Raw genomic sequence first — 24,135 nt, 5'->3', positions numbered from 1 at the left:
CCCATTTGCAGAAACCAACTTCACTGGTCACTTCAATCCAAGAATCTTCTCTCTTCCCTTCAATTTCAACTTCTCTTACAAGGAAGACCAACATCTTCTCCAGTTGCCACGCTGACAACAGCATGATCCCTGATCGGGTGGGGGCAGGGCACATGCAGGACAGTCATAAAGTCATGGTGCTGATTCTCGGTGGCCATTCTATGATAAAATGTTAGGACAGATGAGCGTAAGCTGAAGGCTGCAAGCCCTCTAGCGTACAATCTCGGACAATAGGGACTATTAGACCACAGGAGATGCTCTATGTGAACCAAGTGGGTCAGACAACAAACAAGGTGGAAACCAGCAATGCAATGTATGCATCCAAGCACCAGACTTTGGGCAATGGGCTTATCACCTCTCAGCTTTCTGATAGCAACACACATCCCGGAAATCCTCCGCCCAATTGAACAAATTCTCGTAAGATAATCCTATGCTACACGAAAGGGTCTCTTGCGGCAAGTTTGCTTGTCTTCTTTGCTTCTAGCCAGGGGGCTTCTTCACCAGAGACTTTTAGTCCACGATTTAAACCGGGACTCTAGTCCGTTTCAAGCCCCTGGTGTTTTGGTATTCCAGCCTCTTCTAATGCAAGTATGGCCCGATTGCTTCTAAGGTATGCCTTTCCCCTTCCATTGATAATTCCCTTGGGTTTAATTCAGAAAGCCATCATGATGAGAGCCATACCTCATCCTCTGGTATTCTACCCTGGTCTCCTTCACAGATATCTCCCTTTCTTTCCTGCCTGTCTACCTATCAGCATCTGCATTCTGACCCAGTACTTGACCTGATTTCCTCAATCAATGCTTCCCTCAATTCAATCTCTGTCTTCCTAAACCTCAATAAATGGTCTCTCTTCAATCTACCGAATAGTTTAGGCTCTCACATCTGTCTTCGGATAGATATTAATAGCCTCTCATAACTCCAATCCATTACCAAATTTATACTCCATTTTAGACTTCTGGTGCTGGGTATCATCGAAAATCACATTGATCCTTTTTCAGCATCTATCCATCCATTTTAGACTTCCTGGAAATACTCTTTCACTAGATCGCCACTAATTCTGTTCAGAGTTCAGTTGGCTGCCATTTCTAATTTTCTAAGTGTCGGGGTTTCCATCCTCTTCTCAAATGGCTTGATTCTTCCCCTCAACCAGGGCATTAGCTACATCCATTGCCTTTCAGGACAGCTTGCCATACTCTTCCAATCAGTAGCAGCCACATGGGCTTCTCCTCTCCACATTATTTTTCACACTTTGGACATGGTTTAGGTACATAACTTCTTATTTTGGTGGCTTCATTCAGACCAAGTAACGATAGGGAAACCCTTCATTCCTCCAGTGCCCGTAGCCACAGTGACCACAGACACTTCCCAGATGGGGGGGGGGGTATTATCTGGGAAGAACAGCCCAAGGCTCGTGGAAGAAACATGACATTCACTTGCACATCAGTGTTCTGGAGATGAGAGTGGTGTTTCTTGCATTGCAGGCATTCCAAGACTCTCTACCTGTAAGAACAATTGCAATTCAGGCAGACAATATGTCAATGGTATGGTACATAAACACACAAGGAGGAACCAGATCTTATCCCCTATGTCAAGAGGCCCTGAGAGTATGGCAATGGGCAATGTCTTCTCAATGCTTTCTAATAGCAATGCTCATCCCAAGGAAATCCAGTGTGATTGCAGACAAACTCAGCAGACATATACTGATACCACATGAGTGGTTCCTCAAACAAGAAGTAGCGGAGAGCATTTTCCGCAGATGGGGCCAGCCTTGCTGCACCCTTTTTGCCACGTCCACAAACACAAAATGCAGCGACTATTTTGCCCTGATTCCCCCTCAGGGGAATTCCCCAAGGGATGCACTCATACACGATTGGCCCCTGAGTCTCCTGCACATCTTTCCTCCCTTTCCGTTAATACCTAAAGTCATTCAGAAAGCCAAATTGTTGGGAAGGACCTTAGTTCTGATAGCCCCTTACTGACCTCATCAAATTTGGTTCCCCTTCCTACAACCTTATCTTCAAGAAAAACCTTGGATTCTGGACCCAGTATCGGATCTTCTGATATATTCTTCAGGAGTTCTTCACCTCTCTCTCAAATCCCTCCAGTTGACAGCTTGGCTGCTCCAGTTCCAAACATAGCCAGGTTACAAAATCTTTCATTGCCCACTCTACACATTTTGATATCTTCCCATAAAATCTCAATGAGAAAATTATATCTTAACAAATGGAAAAGATTCTCATTTTGGGCCCTACAGAATTAGATTGACCCCTTTTTTGCATTTCTTTCTTCTATCCTAGAATTCGTAATAAAGCTTTTCGAAGAAAGTGTAGCCGCTGCTACTATCAGAGTACAATTAGCAGCAATTTCAAATTTTCATCTAGGTAAAAATGGACAAAACGTTATGTCACATAGATTGTGCAGAGCTTTTCTAAAGGGCACTTATCTCTTAAGGCCACCAATAAAATCTCCACTACCACCATGGGATCTCAATTTTGTCTTATCAAGAATAATTTTTCCACCATTTGAGCCGGTGTTATCATGTCATCTGAAATGTTTAACTTGGAAAACCACCTTCTTAGTGGCCATCACCTCAGCCAGAAGGGTATCAGAATTGCAAGCATTGTCACGCAAACCCCCATATCTAGTGTTTCATAATGATAGGGTTTCACAACGTACTAATCCGTCTTTCCTACCAAAGGTGTGTTCAGAATCAAACTTAAATCAAACCATTGAGTTACCGATATTTTTTCCCAAATATGGCAATGAGGCAAAGTACATGCTACACCAACTTGATGTGCACAGACAGTTGCATTTCTATTTACATAGAACAAAGGAGTTTAGGAAATCAGATCAATTTTGTGCATCTTTCTCAGACGCCAAAAAAGGTACATCGATAGCAAAAGCCACTCTGTCCAGATGGCTAGAAGACTATTTCCTTTACTTATAATTTTCTGAATAAAGAACTTCCAGGTAAAATAAAGGTTCATTCAACTAGATCGATTGCCACTTCTTCATCCTTTCATGCCAAAGTGCCTATAGATACCATTTGTGCAGCAGCAACATGGGCAACTCCACATACTTTTATTACTCATTACAAAGTGGATATGGCCTCCAGGGGCAGGGCATCCTTTGGGTCCACTGTGCTGAAGAATATACTCCTATGAGCCATCTAGGAATAATGGTGCTAGGGACACTGTCCCATCAGTAAGAATGAATGCGAGATACGACAACTTCACATAGGTTCATAGATTAGTACTAAGCTAACTGCCCTTGCGAGCCATTTTAAGCTTAGCCAATTATCCCTTGTGAGACTCAAACCCTGCACCTTGTGCTTGTAAGGCAAACACCTTAACCATTAGGCCATCCAGAAGTTATGTTCTTACTGTAACGTTCCATGTGAGTTGTCCATCTCACTATTCATTCTTACATCCCTCCCTCCAAACCCCAGCCTGTGACTTCTAGGGTATCTAGGCTTTATTCAGTTTGGACACTTTTTTGACTTGCCCCTTTTCAGTTGCTTATTTCACAGATACATATATGCATGTAGTCTTTTATTTGTAGACTACTTTTTTCTTAGAGGCAAACAAGATCTGAGTTGGAGCACTAGTGCATCATGGGATAGGGAATTAGCCTCGAGCTAGCTGGAGATCTCGAGCTTGTGAAAACGGCCGAGTCAGAGCCGAGGATCGCCTCCGAACCCATCAGTAAGAATGAATAGCGAGATGGACAACTCACATGGAATCTTATGGTAAGAACATAACTTCTTTTTGTGTTGACTACAATTTTACGTTTACCAGAAAGCTAAATGTTTTTGGACTGTATTTTCTTTTCTTTTTTAAACACACCTTTATTGAATTATCACTTGTGACATTGGCAGTTTTGCATTTATACAAAAGTAATCAAACCGTATTAACAAATTAATATTAATAAACATTATACTTCACATAAATTACTATATATTATATAACCTAAGCAACATTACATAAACTATTCAAACCCTGCCCCTTTTTTTAAACAAGAAACATCTTTATTAAACTATCACGACATAAGCAATCATACATTTATATAAATGAAAACAAACCACACAGACAAAATCCTAGTTGCAAGCATTTAACATCACACACCATACTGACATGCTCCCATTTGCAAACATTACATGTCACTTATAATCTACCCAATCATTTTCAGTCAAACTTTACATAGCTCATTTAAGTCCTGCCTTTGTTTAAACCTCATTCCTCCACTGTATGTATTGTTCCCAAAATTTCCATTTTTTGTATTACTGCATATTACTATTACTGTAATATTATTGTATACAAAATATGTAGTTCGCTCCCACCTTTTTCTAAAGATCTCAATTCCAGTTGTTTTTTCTCTGTTACTTTATTCACTACTTCTAATATAGTTGGTTCAGATTTTGATTTCCATTTTCTAGTAATTGCTTTTTTGCCAGCCACCATAATTAGACACAGCAAGGCCTCACCATGTCTAGGCAGTTACAATTCTGTATGAGAGCTCAGAAGAATCATCACCCTTGTCACAATAATCCGCCAACCCAGCATCTCTGACAGTGCATGCCACAGGGATCCTTAAAGTCCGACAACCCACTGCACTGCCAGAAAACAAGTTCCCAAGTGCCTCTTTCCTCCCATCACACCTTCAACATTTGCTGTCTACCTGAGGAAAAATTATCTGTCTGCCTGTCTGAGGGAGATTTGGTGTGTGATTGTGTAAGCAAAGTTTCTGTGTAAATGTTTCTATTTTTGATTAAATTTTACTACAGGTTTTCTAGGTTTGTGTGTCAAAGGCAGGATATTGTGCTTGTGGAGGACTAACAGTGGTTTACTTACCTCAGAACTATTTGATGTTAAGTTGTCTATCTCGCCTTCATTCTTGCTGGTTGGGATCGGAGCCGATCCTCAGCTCTGACTCGGTCATCTTCAATAGCTCGAGAGCTGTTTACTGGCTTGAGGCTACCCCATATCCCATGATGCCTGGCGCTAGTTACCCAGATCTTGTTTGCCGCTTCAGACTGCGAGGTTGTCTTACTGGCTCAGGCTCGTATATTTTATTGTATTTTCTAATTTTACTAAAATTTTCCTTTATAAGTGTACCTTTTGTCTTAGTTGTACTATTCCCCTAGCTATATCCCTTAAATAGCATATATCCCTCCTGTTTTTTCTCTAGAAAACTCGTTTTACTTAGAGAGTCCCCCCCCCTCCTTTCGTGGTAACCGTTTAAATTAGAGGCTAACCCTTTTTTGTCCTTTTCTAGTTTTAAAAAAAAAAAATATATATATATATATATATATATATATATATATATATATATATATATATATAGAACGTTTTTAGGTAGTGTCTGTAGTAGTAGACTTTACTTAGTTTTCTGTGTGTGTTAGCTGTATAGTTAGTGTTTAATTAGTTATACCTGTTAACTTGTTTTTTGCTTGTGTGTGTGTGTGCGTGTTTAACCTTGGTGTGTGTGTGGTAACATGTCCAAGAATACTAAAGTGTCCGTATTCAAGAAGTGTGACTCATGCTGTCAGAAGATGTCGCTGACAGATGGTCACACTTCTTGTGTCTACTGTCTGGGCGTGGTGCACCTGCAGGACTCTTGTTCAGTCTGTCATGCTTTCAGCCCAAGGGTCCTGCAGGAGCACAAAAATAAGTTAATCCTTCGGGGTTTGCTTAAGCCACAGGATTCACTGGCTAAGGCTCAGCCTGCGAAATCCTCCAAGCCACCCAAGTCTTCGGCTCCTAGTTCTGAGCTGTCATTGGGTGAAGCACCACCATCCTCCTCGGCTCCGTCTGGAGCCAATGTGCCTTCCTCACAGTCGGCTCCAACACGAACTTCGGTGCCGTCCGTGAGTCAAAAGAGATCTAGGTCTCCCTCCTTGGAGTCGATATGCTCAGCTGCACGGTCACCTCTGCTCCAATTGGAGAGCAGTCATAGGTCCTCTCACTCCTCTCGGTCCTCCAGACTTTCAGATCATGATTTGGAGAGAGTGGTCAGCAGGCTGCTGAAATCGCAGGCCCTAGCAAAAATGTTGTCCAGCCCCCCCCTCATCAGGTGTCGGCTCTGTCCACTTCTGCTGATATTCCTCCTCCGACTCCTCCCTTGAGTTTGGAGCCGGAGTTTGTCGGGGTTCGAGTCATGGAACCGTCAGCTCCGATACCTTCTCCTTCGGTTCCATCGTCGGCTCCGATCCCATCCTTGGTTCCATCCTTGGAGGGATCTAGGCGCTGGGACACCCTCGTCGGCTCTGAGGGGGCGAGTGGCATCGGACGCTTGTCCGACCCCGCTCTCCCCCTCTGAGCTTCGGCGCAGGTGAGCTCAGCTCCTACATTGGCTTCGGAGCCATCCCCCTCGGTGCGGAGAGGGATTCCGATTTCTTTGGAACTGGAGTCTTCTTCGCGTCCAAGCAGGGACGCCTTCGAGGTCATGAGGAGTTTACTGGCCCCTGAGCCAGTCCCACGATCAACCCCATCGGCTCCTCCCCCTATGGTGCCTGTGTCTGCCTCTGCCCCTCCTCCTGACCCCAAGCGTGGGGAACCAGCGCTCCAGGGCACCGCTTTGGGTGCTTCTTCCTCTTCCAAGGCCTCCCCTGATCACTCAGAGGAGCCACTTCATAAGAGGAAGTGCAAGAGGAAGCACGTTGACTTCCCTTAGTCTGTCACATCAGATACCGACTTAGAGGATTCGGAAGGGTCCCCAAGATCCCCCTCTGAAGATGTCTCCTTTTCAGACATCCTTGAAATCCTTAAGCAGAGGGGGAACTGGAATACCCTAGCCTCTTCCGAGGATGAGTCGGTATTTCTGGACGCGTTTGGTTCCCGACCCTCCACCTCCTGGGTGTCTCCGTCTTTCGACTCACTTATGTCTGTGGTGGCTCGGAAGGCGTGGTCAGCTCCAGACACAGTTGAACCAACCCCCAGGAGACCTGCTAAATTTATAACTGCACCTCAGGACAAACAGTTTTTAACTAAGGGCGTACCTGTTGATGCCATGGTGGTAGCAGCAGCCACAAAGAAGGAGTTGGCAGAAACTTCATCATCTGTCCATCCTCCTAACAAGGAGTCTAGGACTATGGACAGATATGGGAAGTGAATGTTTGCTTCAGCGACCTTCTCCATGAGGTCTCTGAATTATTTGTGCCATTTCACCTGCCTTCAGAGGGATCTCCTTAAAGAGCTTGGAGATACCCTCCAAGATCCATCAGCTGAGGGGGCTCAAGCTAAGGTGGCCTCCCAGCTGGCGACTCTGAATTCAGTTGTTAACTCCTCCATGAGGCTCATTTCTTATGCAGCCGATGGTGCGAGTAGAGCTGCAGGCACAGGAGTTGCCCTTAGGAGGCACACATGGATGTGGCTATGTAATTTTGCAGAACCCTTCAGAGCGTCTTTCACCAATACCCCCTTTGATGGTTCCGCTCTCTTTGGATCACAGGTGAAGGACACACTAACCAGGTGTGAACAGGAAGGCAAGACTCTCTCTGCCATGGGAGTCCGTTTTTCCACTCCTTCCAGACCATACCCCAAGGGTCAGAAGAGTGGAAAAATGTGGTTCCGCAAATCCCAGGGAGCCTTGCCTGACACACGTGGTGAGTTCCCCTCCAGGGGCAGAGGAGGTAACAATAACAGACGCCGCCCTCGTGGCAGAGGGGGTCCGCAGAACCAGGGCAGCAGAGAATCTTTCTCTGAGAAGCCCTTTCAGCATCCCTGAAGGGTTGCCCGGCTGCCCACATCTGGAGGCAGTCGGGGGAAGACTTTCACTGTATCCCAAAGCCTGGCAGAATCTAACTCAAGACAAGTGGGTACAGTCGATCATATCCAGAGGTTACAGAATTCCCTTTGCTCAACCCCCATTACCGTCAAACAAGTCCCTTCCAGATGTTCCACCCAATCTAAGGGACCAAGCAGCCAAAGAAATTTCAAAGCTGCTACACAAAAGGGTCATCCAGGAAGTCCCAGCAGACCAGATCAGATCGGGAACTTACTCAAGGTTCTTTTTGGTACCAAAAAAGACAGGGGACTGGAGACCCATTCTGGATCTCAGCAGACTAAACAGGTCTGTACAAAGAACAAAGTTTCGGATGGTCACGCTACAGTCCATTCTACCCTTCCTGGGTCAGGACAATTGGATGTGCTCTATAGATCTTCAGGATGCATACTACCACATCAAAATGCGCAGGCACTCCAGAAGATTCCTTTGCTTCTGGCTGGGGGCCAGTCATTATCAGTTCAGAGCTCTGCCCTTTGGTCTCACCACAGCCTCAAGGGTGTTCACCAAATGCATGGCAGTGGTTACGGCTCACCTGAGACATCAGGGATTCCAGGTGTTTCCATATTTAGATGACTGGCTCCTCACTGCTTCCACCAGGCATCACCTCCTGCAAGCCAGGGACTACACTATCAAAACTTGCTCCAGGCTAGGTATCACAATAGATTTCGAAAAATCTGCATTGTTGCCCTGTCAGCATATCACTTATATAGGTGCAAATCTAAATACCAGGAACATGTTTGTGAACCTTCCACCAGACAGGGTTTCACTAATTCACCAGCAAGTACAGATTTTATTAACATGCAAAACGATTCAAGTCAGGTTCGTCCTCCGAACACTGGGTTCCATGGCATCAGCAATTCTTCTTGTCCCCCTGGCCTGCTTTCACATGAGAATCCTCCAGTGGCTTCTATTCCCACAGTGGTCCTTCCAACAGCTTCCCATGTCTCACAAGATTATGATCACAGAAGCATGCAAGAAGCACCTCGCTTGGTGGATGGTCTCCCCATCAGTGTCCCAGGGCAGACCATTTGTACTATCCCCTCCAGTTACCACAGTGACCACAGATAGGGTGGGGGGGGGCATTATCAGGGCAGGACAGTCCAAGGCACCTGGCAGCCTCACGAGTACCATTTGCATATAAATGTCTTGGAGATGACAGCCGTGCTTTTAGTGTTGCAAGCCCTTCAGGACTCTCTCCCTCCCAGGATCATTGCAATTCAAACGGACAATATGTCAGTGGTGTGGTACATCAACAAGCAGGGCGGAACCAGGTCCTATCCTCTATGTTGAGAAGCACTCAGACTTTGGCAGTGGGCGATCTCTTCCCAATGTTTTCTGATCGCAACGCACATCCCTGGGAGTTCCAACGTCATCGCAGACAGGCTCAGCAGAGCAATTCTCATGCCTCACGAGTGGTCTCTGAATCAGGTAATTGCGGAACAGATCTTTCGCAAATGGGGGCAGCCTTGCTGCGACCTTTTCTCCACACCTTTCAACAGCAAGTGCAGCAATTTCTTCTCCCTTCTTCCACTTCCCGGCCACTCCCCCAGAGACGCTCTAGTACACGATTGGCCTCAGGGACTTCTTTACGCTTTACCTCCTTTTCCCCTAATACCCAAACTCATACAGAAAGCAACTGCGTTGAGTTGCAAAATGATCCTCATTGCCCCTTACTGGCCTCGACAGATATGGTTCCCATTGCTGCATCATTACCTTCTCGTGCAGCCTTAGATTCTGGATCCTATTCCAGATCTACTGATTCATTAATCGGGCAGACTGCATCGATCCCTTCCAACACTCCAGCTCACAGCTTGGTTGCTCCACTTCCAACATTAGCCAGGCTTCCTAATATTTCCTCCTCTGTGCGGGAAATTATTATCTCATCGCACAAATCCACAACTAGGAAAACTTATGCTAGCAAGTGGAAACGTTTTTCTTGCTGGGCAGAGGCTAAGAATATACATCCCTTTTCAGCCCCTGTCCACGAGATTTTGGAAATTTTAGCGGAACTATTTCATTCTGGTTCCGCTTCTGCTACAATCAGGGTTCAGTTAGCTGCCATTTCGAATTTTCACTTTGGGTTGTCTTCCAATAACATCATGTCTCATAAGCTGTGTAAAGCCTTCCTCAAAGGAACCACTCTGCTTAGGCCCCCAGTGAGGGATCCCCCACCTCCGTGGGATCTAAATTTGGTGCTAGCTTCCCTAATCTTGCCACCTTTTGAACCTGCAGCATCTTGCTCCATTAAGTTTTTATCCTGGAAGACTCTCTTTCTGGTAGCCATTACTTCTGCCAGACGTGTTTCGGAGCTTCAGGCTCTATGTATTCGTCCTCCATACTTAGTTTTTCATAATGATAGGGTCGCTCTAAGGACCAATCCTTCCTTCCTTCCTAAGGTCTGTTCACAAAATAATTTAAATCAGTCCATAGACCTTCCTGTGTTCTTTCCTAATCACACCAATAAGGCAGAATATAAATTGCACCAGTTGGATGTTCACAGACAACTGCATTTTTATTTGCATAGGACAAAGGACATCAGGAAGTCGGACCAACTCTTCCTTTCCTATGCTGAGGGCAGACAGGGCCTTCCAGTCTCAAAGGTAACATTATCTAGGTGGTTGTCTCACACTATTTCATTCATTTACCAGCTGAGAAACAAAGAATTATCTATCAAACCTAAAGGCCACTCTACTAGAGCACTGGCCACCTCAGTGGCCTTCCAATCTAGGTTGCCCATGGAATCTATCTGTGCAGCTGCTATGTGGACTAACCCACATACCTTCATTTTTCATTACAAGCTAGACATTGCTTCCAGAAACAGAGCTGATTTTGGTTCCACTGTTCTGAAGAGTCTGTTTCAATGAGCCACCCAGGATAGTAGGTGCTAGGGACGCTGTCCCAACCAGCAAGAATGAAGATGAGATAGACAACTTAACATAAAGAAGTTATGTACCTACCATAACGTTGTATGTTAGTTGTCTTCTTCTCGCCTTCTTTCTTGCATCCCACCCTCCATCCCCCTATCCTAGTGGATCGAGAGGAGTTCCCTTTTTCAGATTTCATTGGCTGAACCTTCTCTGGTTGTCCTTTTTCTGCTTAGATAGCTTCATGGTTAGGCCCAAGGGGCTACTAGGGCAGAATTCTTCCTTAGTTATGTCTGGAATAGCTTTTTCAAACGAGATCTGGGTAATTAGCGCCAGGCATCATGGGATATGGGGTAGCCTCGAGCCAGTAAACAGCTCTCGAGCTATCCAGCAAGAAAGAAGGTGAGAAGAAGACAACTAACATGGAACGTTATGGTAGGTACATAACTTCTTTTTCTCTACCTAACCTATTCTGACTCATTTGGGGTCTGCTATCCATCTTTGAGGTCTCATTCTTAGCTTAAGCTATGAAACAGCTACCAGTCCCTGAGCTTTTACCTTCCCCTTTCTGCAAAATGAGTTGTCAGGGAGTCTTTGGGTGTCAGATCAGCTATTGTTGCACCTCAGCTGCTGGGGAGTGACCATGCTTTGACCACTCTTGGTTGCACCTACAGCCACCAAGGACTGGGGGATAAGCATGTCCTCTGTGGCTACAGGGATGCCCTTGGCAGGCAAGAGAGAATGACTCTTTTTGGTCTCAGGGGAAGGGGCAGGTGAAGACACTTCACTCAACTAGGATAGAGAACCTGAATCTTGAATGAACATGCGTACTAGGAGTTAATCATTTTTCAGGGAGTTTCCCAGAAAACATAGTGAGAAAATCTTGCTTTCTCCTGTTTCTGTTTCTGTAGATAAAGAAGATTTGCAAAGGAACTCGTTTCTGTCTTTTCCTTGCCTACTTCTTCTTCAGGCAAGAAAAGAAAGTGCTCCCTCCCTCTTTTTGACTTTGTTTTCTGTCTTGAAGATTTATCTTTATGTCCATCATATTGATCACTGCTGTAGTAGCTTTAGTTATGAGTTATAACCTGCCAAGGAGATAAGAGCTGTCCTGCTTCAAAAGCTTCAGAGCACCTTCTACACACCCAAATTGAAAAGCAGCTCAAGCTAAGCTGACTAAAAGTCAAGATTGGGCACAAAGCCCTTCAGAGCTTTATTACCCCTGAAGAGTATACTCCTCTAGGGCTTTTGAGGATCGATGGTCAGCTTGTGATTTCCTTTGCTGGGCAGATAAATTCCCTTTGGGGGAAAAACTTCAATTTTCTTAATTTTGTTAATGTTTTATTACCCCTAACAGGAACAGCTGAAAGAAGATGATGATGATGATGTTAATGTTTTATTGCTTTCCCATGCAAGAAAGTTAATTTAAAGCTAGGAGTGTTTTCTTTTAATGGGCTGTCTGAAGACTAGAACAGTAATTTTTTTCCTTTTAGAATAAAAATAGTGTAAAGTAACTGAAAACTTTTTCTGTGGAGAAATTGTGTTTATTTTTCATTTGTGTGGCTGGTGTAGTGCTTTAAAGTGCTTTTTACTGTGATGTTTCTGTCAAAATGTAACTTTTGTAGATTGGTAGTGCTTGTCTTGCCTAGGAAAGAGACACCATTTTTGGCTTGACCATGGAACAGACTACCAGCACCACAGTCGGTCAGTCCTTCTAGCCAAAAGAATAAAAAGTTAAGCAAACAGTCATTGCCACCACAGCACACTAGCGATTTGCCTGGGCTGCAGGTGGGTGACTGTCAGACCACTCATCTTTTACCCAGGATCCTTCTGGTGTAGCATCTACAGCTGCCAAACCTCCCAACCGTACCAAATTCCTCGTTTTTTACCGAGTTTTGGGGTCCAAATGATGGGGTGCTACGATTCCCGAGTGGCACCCCTTCATTTCTGATTTTTTTCCAGCTTTTTGTTTTGAAAATTTTTTGCGCTTTTGAGCTGATGTCATTACGTGCACGATGAAGTCAGCTCCGTCAGCCTGTCGGAATTGAGCTCAAGGGCTTACGTCCACACATTTCTGGCTGTTTGAATGGAATGGATCTATCTGTGCAGAGAGTACTGCTACATGGCTCTATCTGCTGCTGCGGAGAATGGAAAGGAAACTGCTACTTTATTTTTGCAAGGAGATGGAATTGCGAAATGGGCGGAGAACGGACTTGACTTCGGAAAAGAAACAACTGCTGTCTGCTGCGAGAATGGGACTTTATTTTTGCAAGAAAAAGCAACTGCTGCAAGCTGAACAGAACTTTAACTTGACTTCTAAAGGTACTGATGTGTGTGTGTGTGTGTGTGTGTGTGTGTGTGTGTGTGTGTGTGTGTGTGTGCATGCGCGTGTGTCTCTACATAATTTCTAGGCACCGAAACATCCTGAAGATTAAAAAAAAAGGTTTTACCAACACTTTGTTGGTTTGTCACACATACATTTGCTCTTGCCTGCCAGATGTGCATTACGTGATTTCAAGTGAGTACCCATTTACTCCGCTGAGTACCACCGGTCACTTTGCTGAGTAATGAGATTCACTCTGCTGAGTACACAGGCTTAATCACATACATCACTGTGATCACTAAAGCTTATAACCTTTGCCCATCTCTGTTTGCATTACAGGATAATGTTACAACTGTTTAGCACTTAAAAATCCATTAATACAAGATTGTTTATTTTGATTGGGACTGTGACCGCAGTGGTTAGCAAAGCTGCCTCATAGTGCCTGCTTCTCCAGTTCACTTTTTAGCTGTAGTGCCTTCTGTGTGGCATCTACCTGTGGGTTTTCAAGTGGTGGTTATTCTTCTTCCACATTACAAAGACATGTCAGAGGTGAACTTCTGATCTTCCAAAATGCTCATCCATGTGTGTATGTATTTGATGTGAAATACTGAAGTTTTATTCAGGATTAGTCTCTGTACCTTATGACCACTGATGCTGGAGAAGGCAGTGGCTTTCTGTAACCTTAAACTGGATAAAGCAAGTATATGTGTGTGAAAATGAAATGCCCCCAACTGCATTCACCTGGTGGCTAGAGGTACTCAGGCTCAAACCTTGTACCTTGGGTACAGGTGAAAAGAGTCTAAGGTCCCTAGCCACTACCACTTGTGAATTTATGCCTCATATTTTTTTCTGTTCCTCACTGAAGGGTTAAATTCACTAAATACTGACAGACATTTGAATTTCAGACTTCATTTCTTCAGAATATAAATGGTAACACAAAATCTTTTATTCTAGCAATTTTCTAAGTTTATAAGATCAGTATTTGAAATGTGTCCCCATTTTGGGGCTGTAGTTCCCCATTATTGGCTTTTCCAAAATTTTTGTGCTAAGACGTTGAGAGTTATGGTGAGAAGTGAGAACTGAATTAACTAAATGATAGCCAGTTAAGTTTCAGTCTTCCTATCTTTCAAGAAACTGCTAATTTGGCTTAGTGGTGTGTTGCTCTGACTGTAGTGTACAGGGTCCTAGGGCCAATACTTGGCAGTGAAATGCATGGTGGTAACACAACATTTTATTCAAGCAACTTTCCAAATTTATACAAGCAATGTTTAAAATGTGTCCCTGGTTTTTGATCTTTTGTCCCCCCCAAGAAAAAACTGAAATTGAAAGTGTGTGTGTGTGTGTGTGTGTGTGTGAGTGTAGTGTCTGTGTGTAAGTAGACTTTTATCATGAAAATGTTCTGAATATGGCAGTTTTGTCATTATTGCTTCATGCATTTTGTTTCATTGCCTACTGGAAAAATGTTCAAACAATACATTTAAAATATGATTGTGTGTGTGGAAGTAGACTTTTATGATGGAAATGTTCTGAATAGGGCAGTTTTGTATTGCTTCATGCATTTTGTTTCATTGTCTCCTGGAAAAATGTTTAAAAAATATATTTAAAATGCACTCTACTTAAGTCTAACAAGTGTGCTGTATTATACAAGGAATACAATTTAATAAAGTCAGGAAGGTGCATCAAAGAATGCATGTATATTTCTTGTTTTGTGTGCAACGGGCCTATGATTTGAAAACAGCCCAAAGGTAATCTTTATCCACCACTGGCCAGATGCATTTTCTTTGGATGTGGTGTGGTTTTCAATGCTGTTTCAATGAATGTGAGTTTCAAGGACAGAGAAGTTTTAATGCCAGCTTTCCCAAGTCTATTTTCATTGTGAGACAGTACCGCTTTGTTTAACAGATATTGATAAGTGTTTGTGCATTGTGCTATAAAATGTAAAAATAAAATCCAAATAATCATTGTAGAAGTAAAGCAGTATGCACACAGTGTTTATGGTAAATGGGATGAAATAGCCAGGTAATGGGACATTGGAATGGCTGCAGGGGGACTCTGGTGCTATATTTTGGTTCTGTTCTTCAGTTTGCATTTGAAAGTTGGTATCCCACAATTCCATTGGAGTGGGTGGGGTTATGTAATCATGTATGCAAATTTTACATTAATCAGTGTACAGATTTGTACCTATTTTTCATGGGCCTTGTCCAGATTTTTGATGTTTCCAGGATGAGAGGTATGACACCTGCTATAGACCAGGGGTTAACAACATCTTCTGCGGCTATTAGAGTCCCCTCAGTGGGCATGGGAGAGTCAGTCTTTTTAGTCCTGGGAGGGGGAACAGGGAAGACTTCCCTGTTCAGTGAGAATGCTGCTCCCATCCCTGGGGAAGCTGCCACTGTCATTAATAGCACTATTGGCCCCATTTTTCTGTCAAAAAGGAATAGAAAACTAAGCATATATCTAAGCCTCCTCAAATTTACTTTGACAAGAGTAGTTTACCGGGTCTGGCTTAGGGTTTAATTCAGGCTTTTGATCCTTATTATAATTATTATACTTATTATCTGGTGAAAGAAAGAGGGATGACTCTTTTCCTGAGGAGATTCAAGATTATGAAACTGGACAGGAAGGTGAAGGGAGACGTACAGGTTTTCCTCCTCAAGTGTCTGATTCAGACTCAGAAGAGAGCTCAGTTTCTGATTCTTCTTGTGGGGGCTTTCTCTGAGACTTTTTCCAGAATGTGCCAGTTTTAGCAGTGGGAGAACACTGAGGTTTCTCAGTCTCTCAGAAAATGCAATGAACTGTTACAGAAAGAATTTCCAGAACCTTTACCAATACCTCCAGTTTTGCCAGCTTTGCAGGATGTGTATGTCACTGCCTGCAGTCCTCCTGATAGTCAGCCTGCTATCCCTAAATAGGCATATAGAATGTATAAAGTTCATCATTTTATATAGGCTATTCCCAAACCTGACCCAACAGCTGTAGCTTTAGTTAATCCTATTGATAGTAAATATTTAGTTAATTCCAATCCTACTCTTTCTGACAAGTATGGGAAAAAAAGTGTTTGAATCTGCAACTTGATTTTCAGATTTCTAAATTGTCAGGCTCATATATTAAGGTTTATTCTGACTAATTGTAAAAGTATGAGGAATGTTTTGGCTGCAGTTTCTTCTTCTGAGAAAAAATCTGCTTTAATTATTTTAGTTTCTTCCATCTTACATGTCATTAGTCACTGTTTACAGTGTTTGTATGACTCAGTTGACTTCTTCTAGGTCTATGGCTACTGATACTGTTTTCAGGAGGTCTGCATGTCTGCATTCTCAGAACCTCTAAGATGATGTGAAAAATGAGATTTTAAATTCTCCTTTGGATAGAGATTTGTTTTTAGTTCCTCTGCTGCAGAGGTTATCAAAAAGTGTGATGTATGGGCAAAGTTCTTACAGTGACTCTGTAAGGTTTTTGCAGCCCTCCTTTTCCAAATTTTCTAAGTAATTCTCTAATAACCCTTCATCCAGTTTCAGCAGAAAAAAACAAAATAAACAGTCAGCAAAATACAGGTAAATGACAGGGGGTTCCAAAAAGGATTCTGGTACCCCCTCAAACAAAGGACAGTCCAACAAGTCAGAAAGGCTGTTTAATGGATCTATGCCCCCCCCCAGCAGTCCCTTTTCCTCTACAGGAAGTCCGAATATCCATTTTTTTCTTTGACAGCAGATAGTTTTAGACAAATGAGTTGCAAAGCTCATTCATCAGGGTTACTGATGGGAGTGGTGATCCCTCAACTACCAGTCCAGACTCCTCCATTTCCTCCTGTCCTTTAACACACGCTGTCTCAGGAGTGATAGAACCAGGTCCTCCTTCCCAGGTTGGGAGATATTTTTTTTTCAAATATGTTTTTAGTGCCAAAGAAAGAAGATACTGGACTTTTGCCAGAATGTGCCAGTTTTAGCAGTGGGAGAACACTGAGGTTTCTCAGTCTCTCAGAAAATACAATGAACTGTTACAGAAGGAATTTCCAGAACCTTCACCTATACCTCCAGTTCTACCAGCTTTGGCGGATGTGTATGTCACTGCCTGCAGTCCTCCTGATAGTCAGCCTGCTATACCTAAAAAGTCATATAGAATGTATAAAGTTCATCAGTTTTTATAGGCTATTCCCAAACCTGACCCAGCAGCTGTAGCTTTAGTTAATCCTATTGATAGTAAATATTTAGTTAATTCCAATCCTACTCTTTCTGACAAGTATGGGAAAAAGTGTTTGCATCTGCAACTTGATTTTCAGATTTCTAAATTGTCAGGCTCATATATTAAAGTTTATTCTGACTAATTTTAAAAGTATGAGGAACGTTTTGGCTGCAGTTTCTTCTTGTGAGGAAAAATCTGCTTTAATTATTTTAGTTTCTTCCATCTTACATGTCATTAGTCACTGTTTACAGTGTGTGTATGACTCAGTAGACTTCTTCCAAGTCTATGGCCACTGATACTGTTTTCAGGAGGTCTGCATGTCTGCATTCTCAGAACCTCCCAGATGATGTGAAAAATGAGATTTTAAATTCTCCTTTGGATAGAGATTTGTTTTTTAGTTCCTCTGCTGCAGAGGTTATCAAAAAGTGTGATGTATGGGCAAAGTTCTTACAGTGACTCTGTAAGATTTTTGCAGCCCTCCTTTTCCAAATTTTCTAAGTAATTCTGTAATAACCCTTCATCCAGTTTCAGCAAGAAAACAAAATAAACAGTCAGCAAAATACAGGTAAATGACAGAAGGTTCCAAAAAGGATTTTGGAACCCCCTCAAACAAAGGACAGTCCAACAAGTCAGAAAGACTGTTTAATGGACCTACCCCCCCCCCCCCCCAGCAGTCCCTTTTCCTCTAAAGGAAGTCTGAATATCCATTTTTTTCTTTGACAGCAGATAGATTTAGACAAATGAGTTGCGAAGCTCATTCATCAGGGTTACCGATGGGAGTGATAATCCCTCAACCACTAGTCCAGACTCTTCCATTTCCCCCTGTCCTTTAACACATGCTGACTCAGGAGTGATAGAACCAGGTCCTCCTTCCCAGGTGGGGAAATATTTTTTTTTCAAATGTTTTTAGTGCCAAAGAAAGAAGATGCTGGACACCAGTTCTAGATCTTTCTTTCCTTAACCTGTTTATGATAGTGCCCAAGGTCAAAATGCTGCCTCTTCACAACCTGTTACCTCTTCTTCCCCATTTAAGTTTCCTGGGAGCACTATATTTAAAAGATACTTATCTTTACATCCCTATTCATGCAGACTTCAAGAGTTTCTTAAGGTTCTCTAGATCACATTATCAGTTCTCTGTCATATTACCCTTTGGACTATCCACTGCACCAGAGTGTTCATAAAGTGTCTAGCTCCAGTTTTAGCTCATTACAAGCTGCAGCATAGCCACATTTTTCCATATTTATATGACTTGTTTATCTTTGCAGAGTCTTTTTCAAAGTGTTAGGAATCTTTCTCTTGGCTGAGAGATCTATTACACAAGCTGGGATTCCAAGAAAAGATTCAAATTTCTTTCTTGACTCCTTTACACAGGATTGTGTTCCTGGGATGTCTAGACACCTCAATTCAAAGAGCTTTTCTTCCACAGGAAAAAAAATCTATATCTAGATCTATTTCTATGATTTTCCACTCAGACTTTGGTCACTCCTACGGAATATCTCAGGATTTTGTGTGTTATAGCATCTATGATTTTTATGATATCCCTGCCCGAACTCCACATGAGAAATATACAGTGGAATAGGAAACCTGTGTTGTCCCAGAGCAAACATCCTTTGTCTTTTCAAATCTCAATGCGGGAGTTTGTCAGAAGAGAAGTCAGTGGATCAAGACGAAAAGTTTCCCTAAATCCATGTCTTCCCTTCTCCCTCCCTCCTCCAAACCGATCAGTCACCACAGATGCATTGAACTTTGCTTGGGGAGCAGTTTCAGGAGGAGTAAAAGTACTAGAGGTGTGGGTCAAATGAGCGGGATAAGGGCAGACTGTCAGATCCCTCCTTGGGATCTTAATTTTGTGTTAGAAAAACTAACACTTGCTCCATTTAATCCAGCTAATTTAGCTGACTTGAGGTTCTTAATGTGGAAAACTGTTACCGATTGCTCTGGCCTCTGTAGCTAAGTTGCAGGCTCTTATAGTGAGTCATCCCTATCTCAGTTTCCACAAAGGCAGGGTTTATTCATAGGTTCATGGGTTGGTACTAGGCTATCGGCTCTAGGGCATATAGAAGCCTAGCTATAACAATTCCCTGGCTATTTCTTCCCACACTATTTACTTCCCTAGACCCCTGTCTAGCAGGGTGACTGACGTGATCCCTGGGGTGAATTTCCTTTCTCCCATCCAATCATCAAGGTTCCTTTTGAAGAGGGCCAAAGAGGTGTTCTGCTTGACATGTATGGGCAGTCTGTTCCAGAGTATGGGGAGACTCTGAGTCAGGAACCTATCCCTCCAGCATGTTTTGTTTATTGTGATGAGAAGGTTTACATCCCTGGAGCGTGTGGCTCTGAGGGATTGGGATTTCTTTAAGTGTAACATGTCCAACAGCTCTGGGTTTGATATGGCCTTGTATGTTAAGCAGAGATAGCCTCAGAGTAGACGATATGCGACAGAGTATAGCTGGAGTTTTTTAAGGTGGTCAGCATAGGGCATCTGCTTTAGGCCTATTAAAGAACTAATCCATCTTTTATGCGTAAAGTCGCATCCGAGTTCACTTTAAACCAAACTGCCCATCTCCTTGTTTTCATTTCTGAACCTAAAAATTATGGAGAATGCATACTTAAAACCAGACTACATAAATTATAATTCTATTCTGAGCCAGTATTTGACTTTCAAGATTGTTGTATTTAGGCAACATTTTCAGTAAATCTTAATTCTCAAATGTATTCAGTATTAAAACTCAATACCTGCTGCTTCAGTATGTATTACATTTTACTTCTTTTCATTTTTTATTTATAATTTGTAATTTTTTATGTTAACAGTTTGTCGTGGAGCTTATCTCCCCGGGCCTCTACTGAAAATGGACACATATCCAGTTAGACTAGCCCGGTCAACAAATGTAAATTAAATAAAAATAAATAAATTTAATTACATTATAGCAAAAAGTGCTTTTGAATACAGTTAAAATGTTTCCCCTTGTTTTATTTATTTATTTTGTAGGTATTAAAATTTATAAATTTCAACAAGACTATGACTCAGCTGACAACAACACTCTTTCGCAGTACCAAAGAACTCATTGGATTTGCAGTCATCTTCTGTATTGTTTTCTTATCATATGCTCAGTTTGCATACCTTAGTTTTGGTGCAGAATTAGAAAGCTTCCACACATTCCAGAATTGCATGTAAGTATGAAAAAAAATCTCAGCATGTTCTAAGTATGTATCAGTGCAGCTTTTTCTTTAATTCTGTAACGATGGTGCAATATGCGCCTTTGATTTCTGCAGTATGTGAACACTTTACAAGGATGTTGTTTATGGCTAATTTCATCTGAATAAGTTGTAGGGCTCATGTTAGTCTCTTTCAGGGACCAATCATCATCTTCTTTTGGCTGTTACCATTAGGGGTCGCCACAGCGGATCATCTGTTTCCATTTCTTCCTGTCCTCTGCATCTTGCTCTGTCACACCAATCACCTGCATGTCCTCTCTCACCACATCCATAAACCTCATCTTAGGCCTTCCTCTTTTCCTGTTACCTGGTAGCTTCATCCTTAGCATCTTTTTCCCAATATACTCAGCATCCCTCCTCAGCACATGTCCAAACCAATGTAATCTTGCCTCTCTGGCTTTGTCTCCAAACCTTCCAACCTGGGCTGACCCTCTAATATACTTATTCCTAATCCTGTCCACCCTCGTCACACCCAGTGCAAATCTTAATATCTTTAACTCTGCCACATCCAGCTCAAACTCCTTCCTTTTTGTCAGTGCCACTGTCACCAACCCATATAACATAGCTGGTCTCACTACCCTCTTGTAGACCTTCCCTTTCACTCTTACTGGTATTCGTCTGTCACAAATCACTCCTGACACTCTCCTTCACCCACTCCATCCTGCCTGTACTCTCTTCTTCACCTCTCTTTCACACTCACCATTACTCTGAACTATTGATCCCAAGTATTTAAACTCATCCACCTTCACCACCTTTACTCCCTACATCCTCACCATTCCTCTATCCTCCCTCACATTCACACACATATATTCTGTCTTAGTCTTGCTGACCTTCAATCCTCTTCTCTCTAGAGCATATCTCCATCTCTCTAGGGTCTCCTCCACCTGTTCCCTACTCTCACTACAGATAACAATGTCATCTGCAAACATCATAGTCCACGGGGACTCCTGTCATATCTCGTCTGTCAACCTGTCCATCACCATTGTAAATAAGAAAGGGCTCAGAGCCGATCCTTGATGTAATCCCACCTCCAACTTAAACACATCCGTCACTCCCACCGCAGACCTCACTGCTGTCACACTACCCTCGTACATATCCTCTACCACTCTTACATAATTCCCTGACACTCCCGACTTTCTCATACAATACCACAACTCATCTCTAGGCACCCTGTCATATGCTTTCTCTAAGTCTACAAAAACACAATGCAACTCCTTCTGACCTTCTCTGTTCTTCTCCATCAACACTCTCAGAGCAAACATCACATCTGTAGTGCTCTTTCCCGACATGAAACCATACTGCTGATCACTAATCATCATGTCCCTTCTTAACCTAGCTTCCACTACTCTTTCCCATAACTTCATACTGTGACTGATCAATTTAATCCCTCTGTAGTTACTACAGCTCTGCACATCACCCTTATTCTTAAAAATCGGTACCAAAACACTTTTTCTCCATTCCTCAGGCATCCTCTCACTTTCCAAGATTTCATTAAACAATCTGGTTAAAAACTCCACTGCCATTTCACCTAAACACCTCCATGCTTCCACAGGTATGTCATCTGGACCAACAGCCTTTCTATTCTTCATCCTCTTCATAGCTATCCTTACTTCCTCCTTGCTAATCCATTGTACTTCATGATTCACTATCCCCACATCATCCAACCATCTCTCCCGTTCATTCTCTTCAGTCATCAACCCTCAAAGTACTCTTTCCATCTCCTCAACACACTCTCCTTGCTTGTATGTTTCCCTCATTATCCTTTATCACCTTTACCTGCTGCACATCTTTCCTTGCTCGGTCCCTCTGTCTAGCCAATCGGTACCGGTCCTTTTCTCCCTCCTTAGTGTCCAACCTTTCATACAACTCTTCATATGCCTTATCCTTAGCCTTCGCCACCTCTCTCTTTGCCATGCACCTCATCTCCTTATACTCCTGTCTACTTTCTTCATCTCTTTGACAATCCCACTTCTTCTTTGCCAACCTCTTTCTCTGTATACTCTCCTGTACTTCCTCATTCCACCACCATGTCTCCTTGTCGTCCTTCCTCTGTCCAGATGTCATACCAAGCACCTTTCTAGCCGTCTCCCTTACTAGTTGTGCTGTAGTTACCCAGCTATTTGGTAACTCTTCACTGCCACCCAGTGTCTGTCTTAACTCATCCCTGAACTCCACCTCACAATTACCCTTTTTCAATTTCCACCATTTGATCCTTGGTGTTGCCCTCACACTCCTCCTCCTCTTCTTGATCACCAACTTCATCCTACAAACCACCATCCTATGCTGCCTAACTACATTTTCCCCGGTCACCACTTTACAATATCCAATCTCCGTCAAACTGGCCCTCCTACATAAGATATAATCCACCTGTGTGCATCTTCCTCCACTCTTGTATGTCACCCTATGCTCCTCCCTTTTGTTAAAATATGTATTCACCACAGCCATGTCCATCCTTTTCGCAAAATCAACTACCATCTGACCTTCTGCATTCCTTTGTTTAACACCATACCTACCCATCACTTCCTTATCCCCTCTGTTCCCTTCACCAACATGCCCATTGAAATCTGCTCCAATCAACACTTTCTCATCCTTGGGTACAGTCATCACCACTTCATCCAACTCACTCCAAAATTTTTCTTTCTCATCCATCGCAGGGACCAATATAATTTAGAATTCATATTTCAACATTCTTCATTTGTGTCAGTACCTGTAAAAACTTTGGACAAAATAAAAGGAGAGCAAGTGAGAGACAGAAAAGGAGAGAGGATTCCTTTTACTATTTCTTTAGATTATGGTGAATGTGTTCTTTAACCGCTGAGTTTCCCATTGCAATGTATTATTTCTGATCAAGAATTTTCTTCACATTGTTCTTGGTCCTTTTTTCAGGATATTAAATTTAATAATACTACAAATATTATAGGATAAAACTATAATGGCATCCTTCCTTACACAAATGCAAGGACCCCAGAATCTATAGTAAGGCCCCCCTCCTTTATTCCAAACATTCCAGGATGTTTGGAATAGGATTTGAAAACATCATGACTGTCATACACCAGTCTATTGATCATCTGTTTGGTTGGCTATGCAAATCTGATAAGAAGAACCCTTATATTTACTTGAATCTAAAACTGGATCCTTTTACTTTAGAAGCTTATTAATAAAAGTCTGAAGTTCCCAGTATATCTGTTACTGGTCAAATACTGTTAGAGGGTCCGTACCTCTATTACATTGGCACTGAGAGTTCACAGTTATTCAACTCTTATGCTGTCCTGTTATTTTTTTTTTTCAAATGCATGCAAATGTAAATATATTTGATGGGCTTGAAAGATAAATAAAATTTGCATCCTATAATTAAGAGTACCAAGTGCAAAGGCCTTCATGTTTTAAAGTGCACTTATTATGTAGGTGATACTGCTACCCAAGCTAGCACGACTGGCAAAGTTATACACAGACATGACTGGAAGACTGACATTGCCTAAAAAGGCACTATGGGGTAGACGGGTCTATATCATATTGTCGAAAGCTCACAATGTCATCTCTGAATTGTTCAACACCAAAATGTTGAGCTACAAAGATAGAGAACGGCCAAATACCCATAGGAAAGAAATCGGTTGGCCGTTCTCTGATATCTGCCCTTTCCCTGAGTGCAGTGCAGTCTTGGAGTTAGAATATTTAGTTAGGGGGGTGTGGTGAAGCCCCCCACTTAAATATATTTGTTTATGTGTGCCGATG

At 42.5% G+C, this 24,135-nt stretch overlaps 1 protein-coding gene across 1 annotated transcript in view; it reads left to right on the top strand.

The window, feature by feature from the left end:
* PKD2L2 (polycystin 2 like 2, transient receptor potential cation channel) overlaps positions 1-20,362 on the top strand; it is an 806,718-nt gene extending 786,356 nt beyond the window's left edge. Inside the window, exon 6 of the mRNA XM_044069839.1 lies at positions 20,177-20,362. Coding sequence (XP_043925774.1) covers positions 20,177-20,362 — 186 coding nt within the window. The remainder of the gene's footprint in view (positions 1-20,176) is intronic.
* Positions 20,363-24,135: the final 3,773 nt, after the last annotated feature.

This window comes from Protopterus annectens, chromosome 4.part0 (assembly GCF_019279795.1).
Source record: "Protopterus annectens isolate FY-2018-M chromosome 4.part0, PAN1.0, whole genome shotgun sequence".
Taxonomy (NCBI): domain Eukaryota; kingdom Metazoa; phylum Chordata; order Ceratodontiformes; family Protopteridae; genus Protopterus; species Protopterus annectens.
Note: the sequence above shows the minus strand (reverse complement) of the source record. Positions and strands in the feature narration are given on the sequence as shown.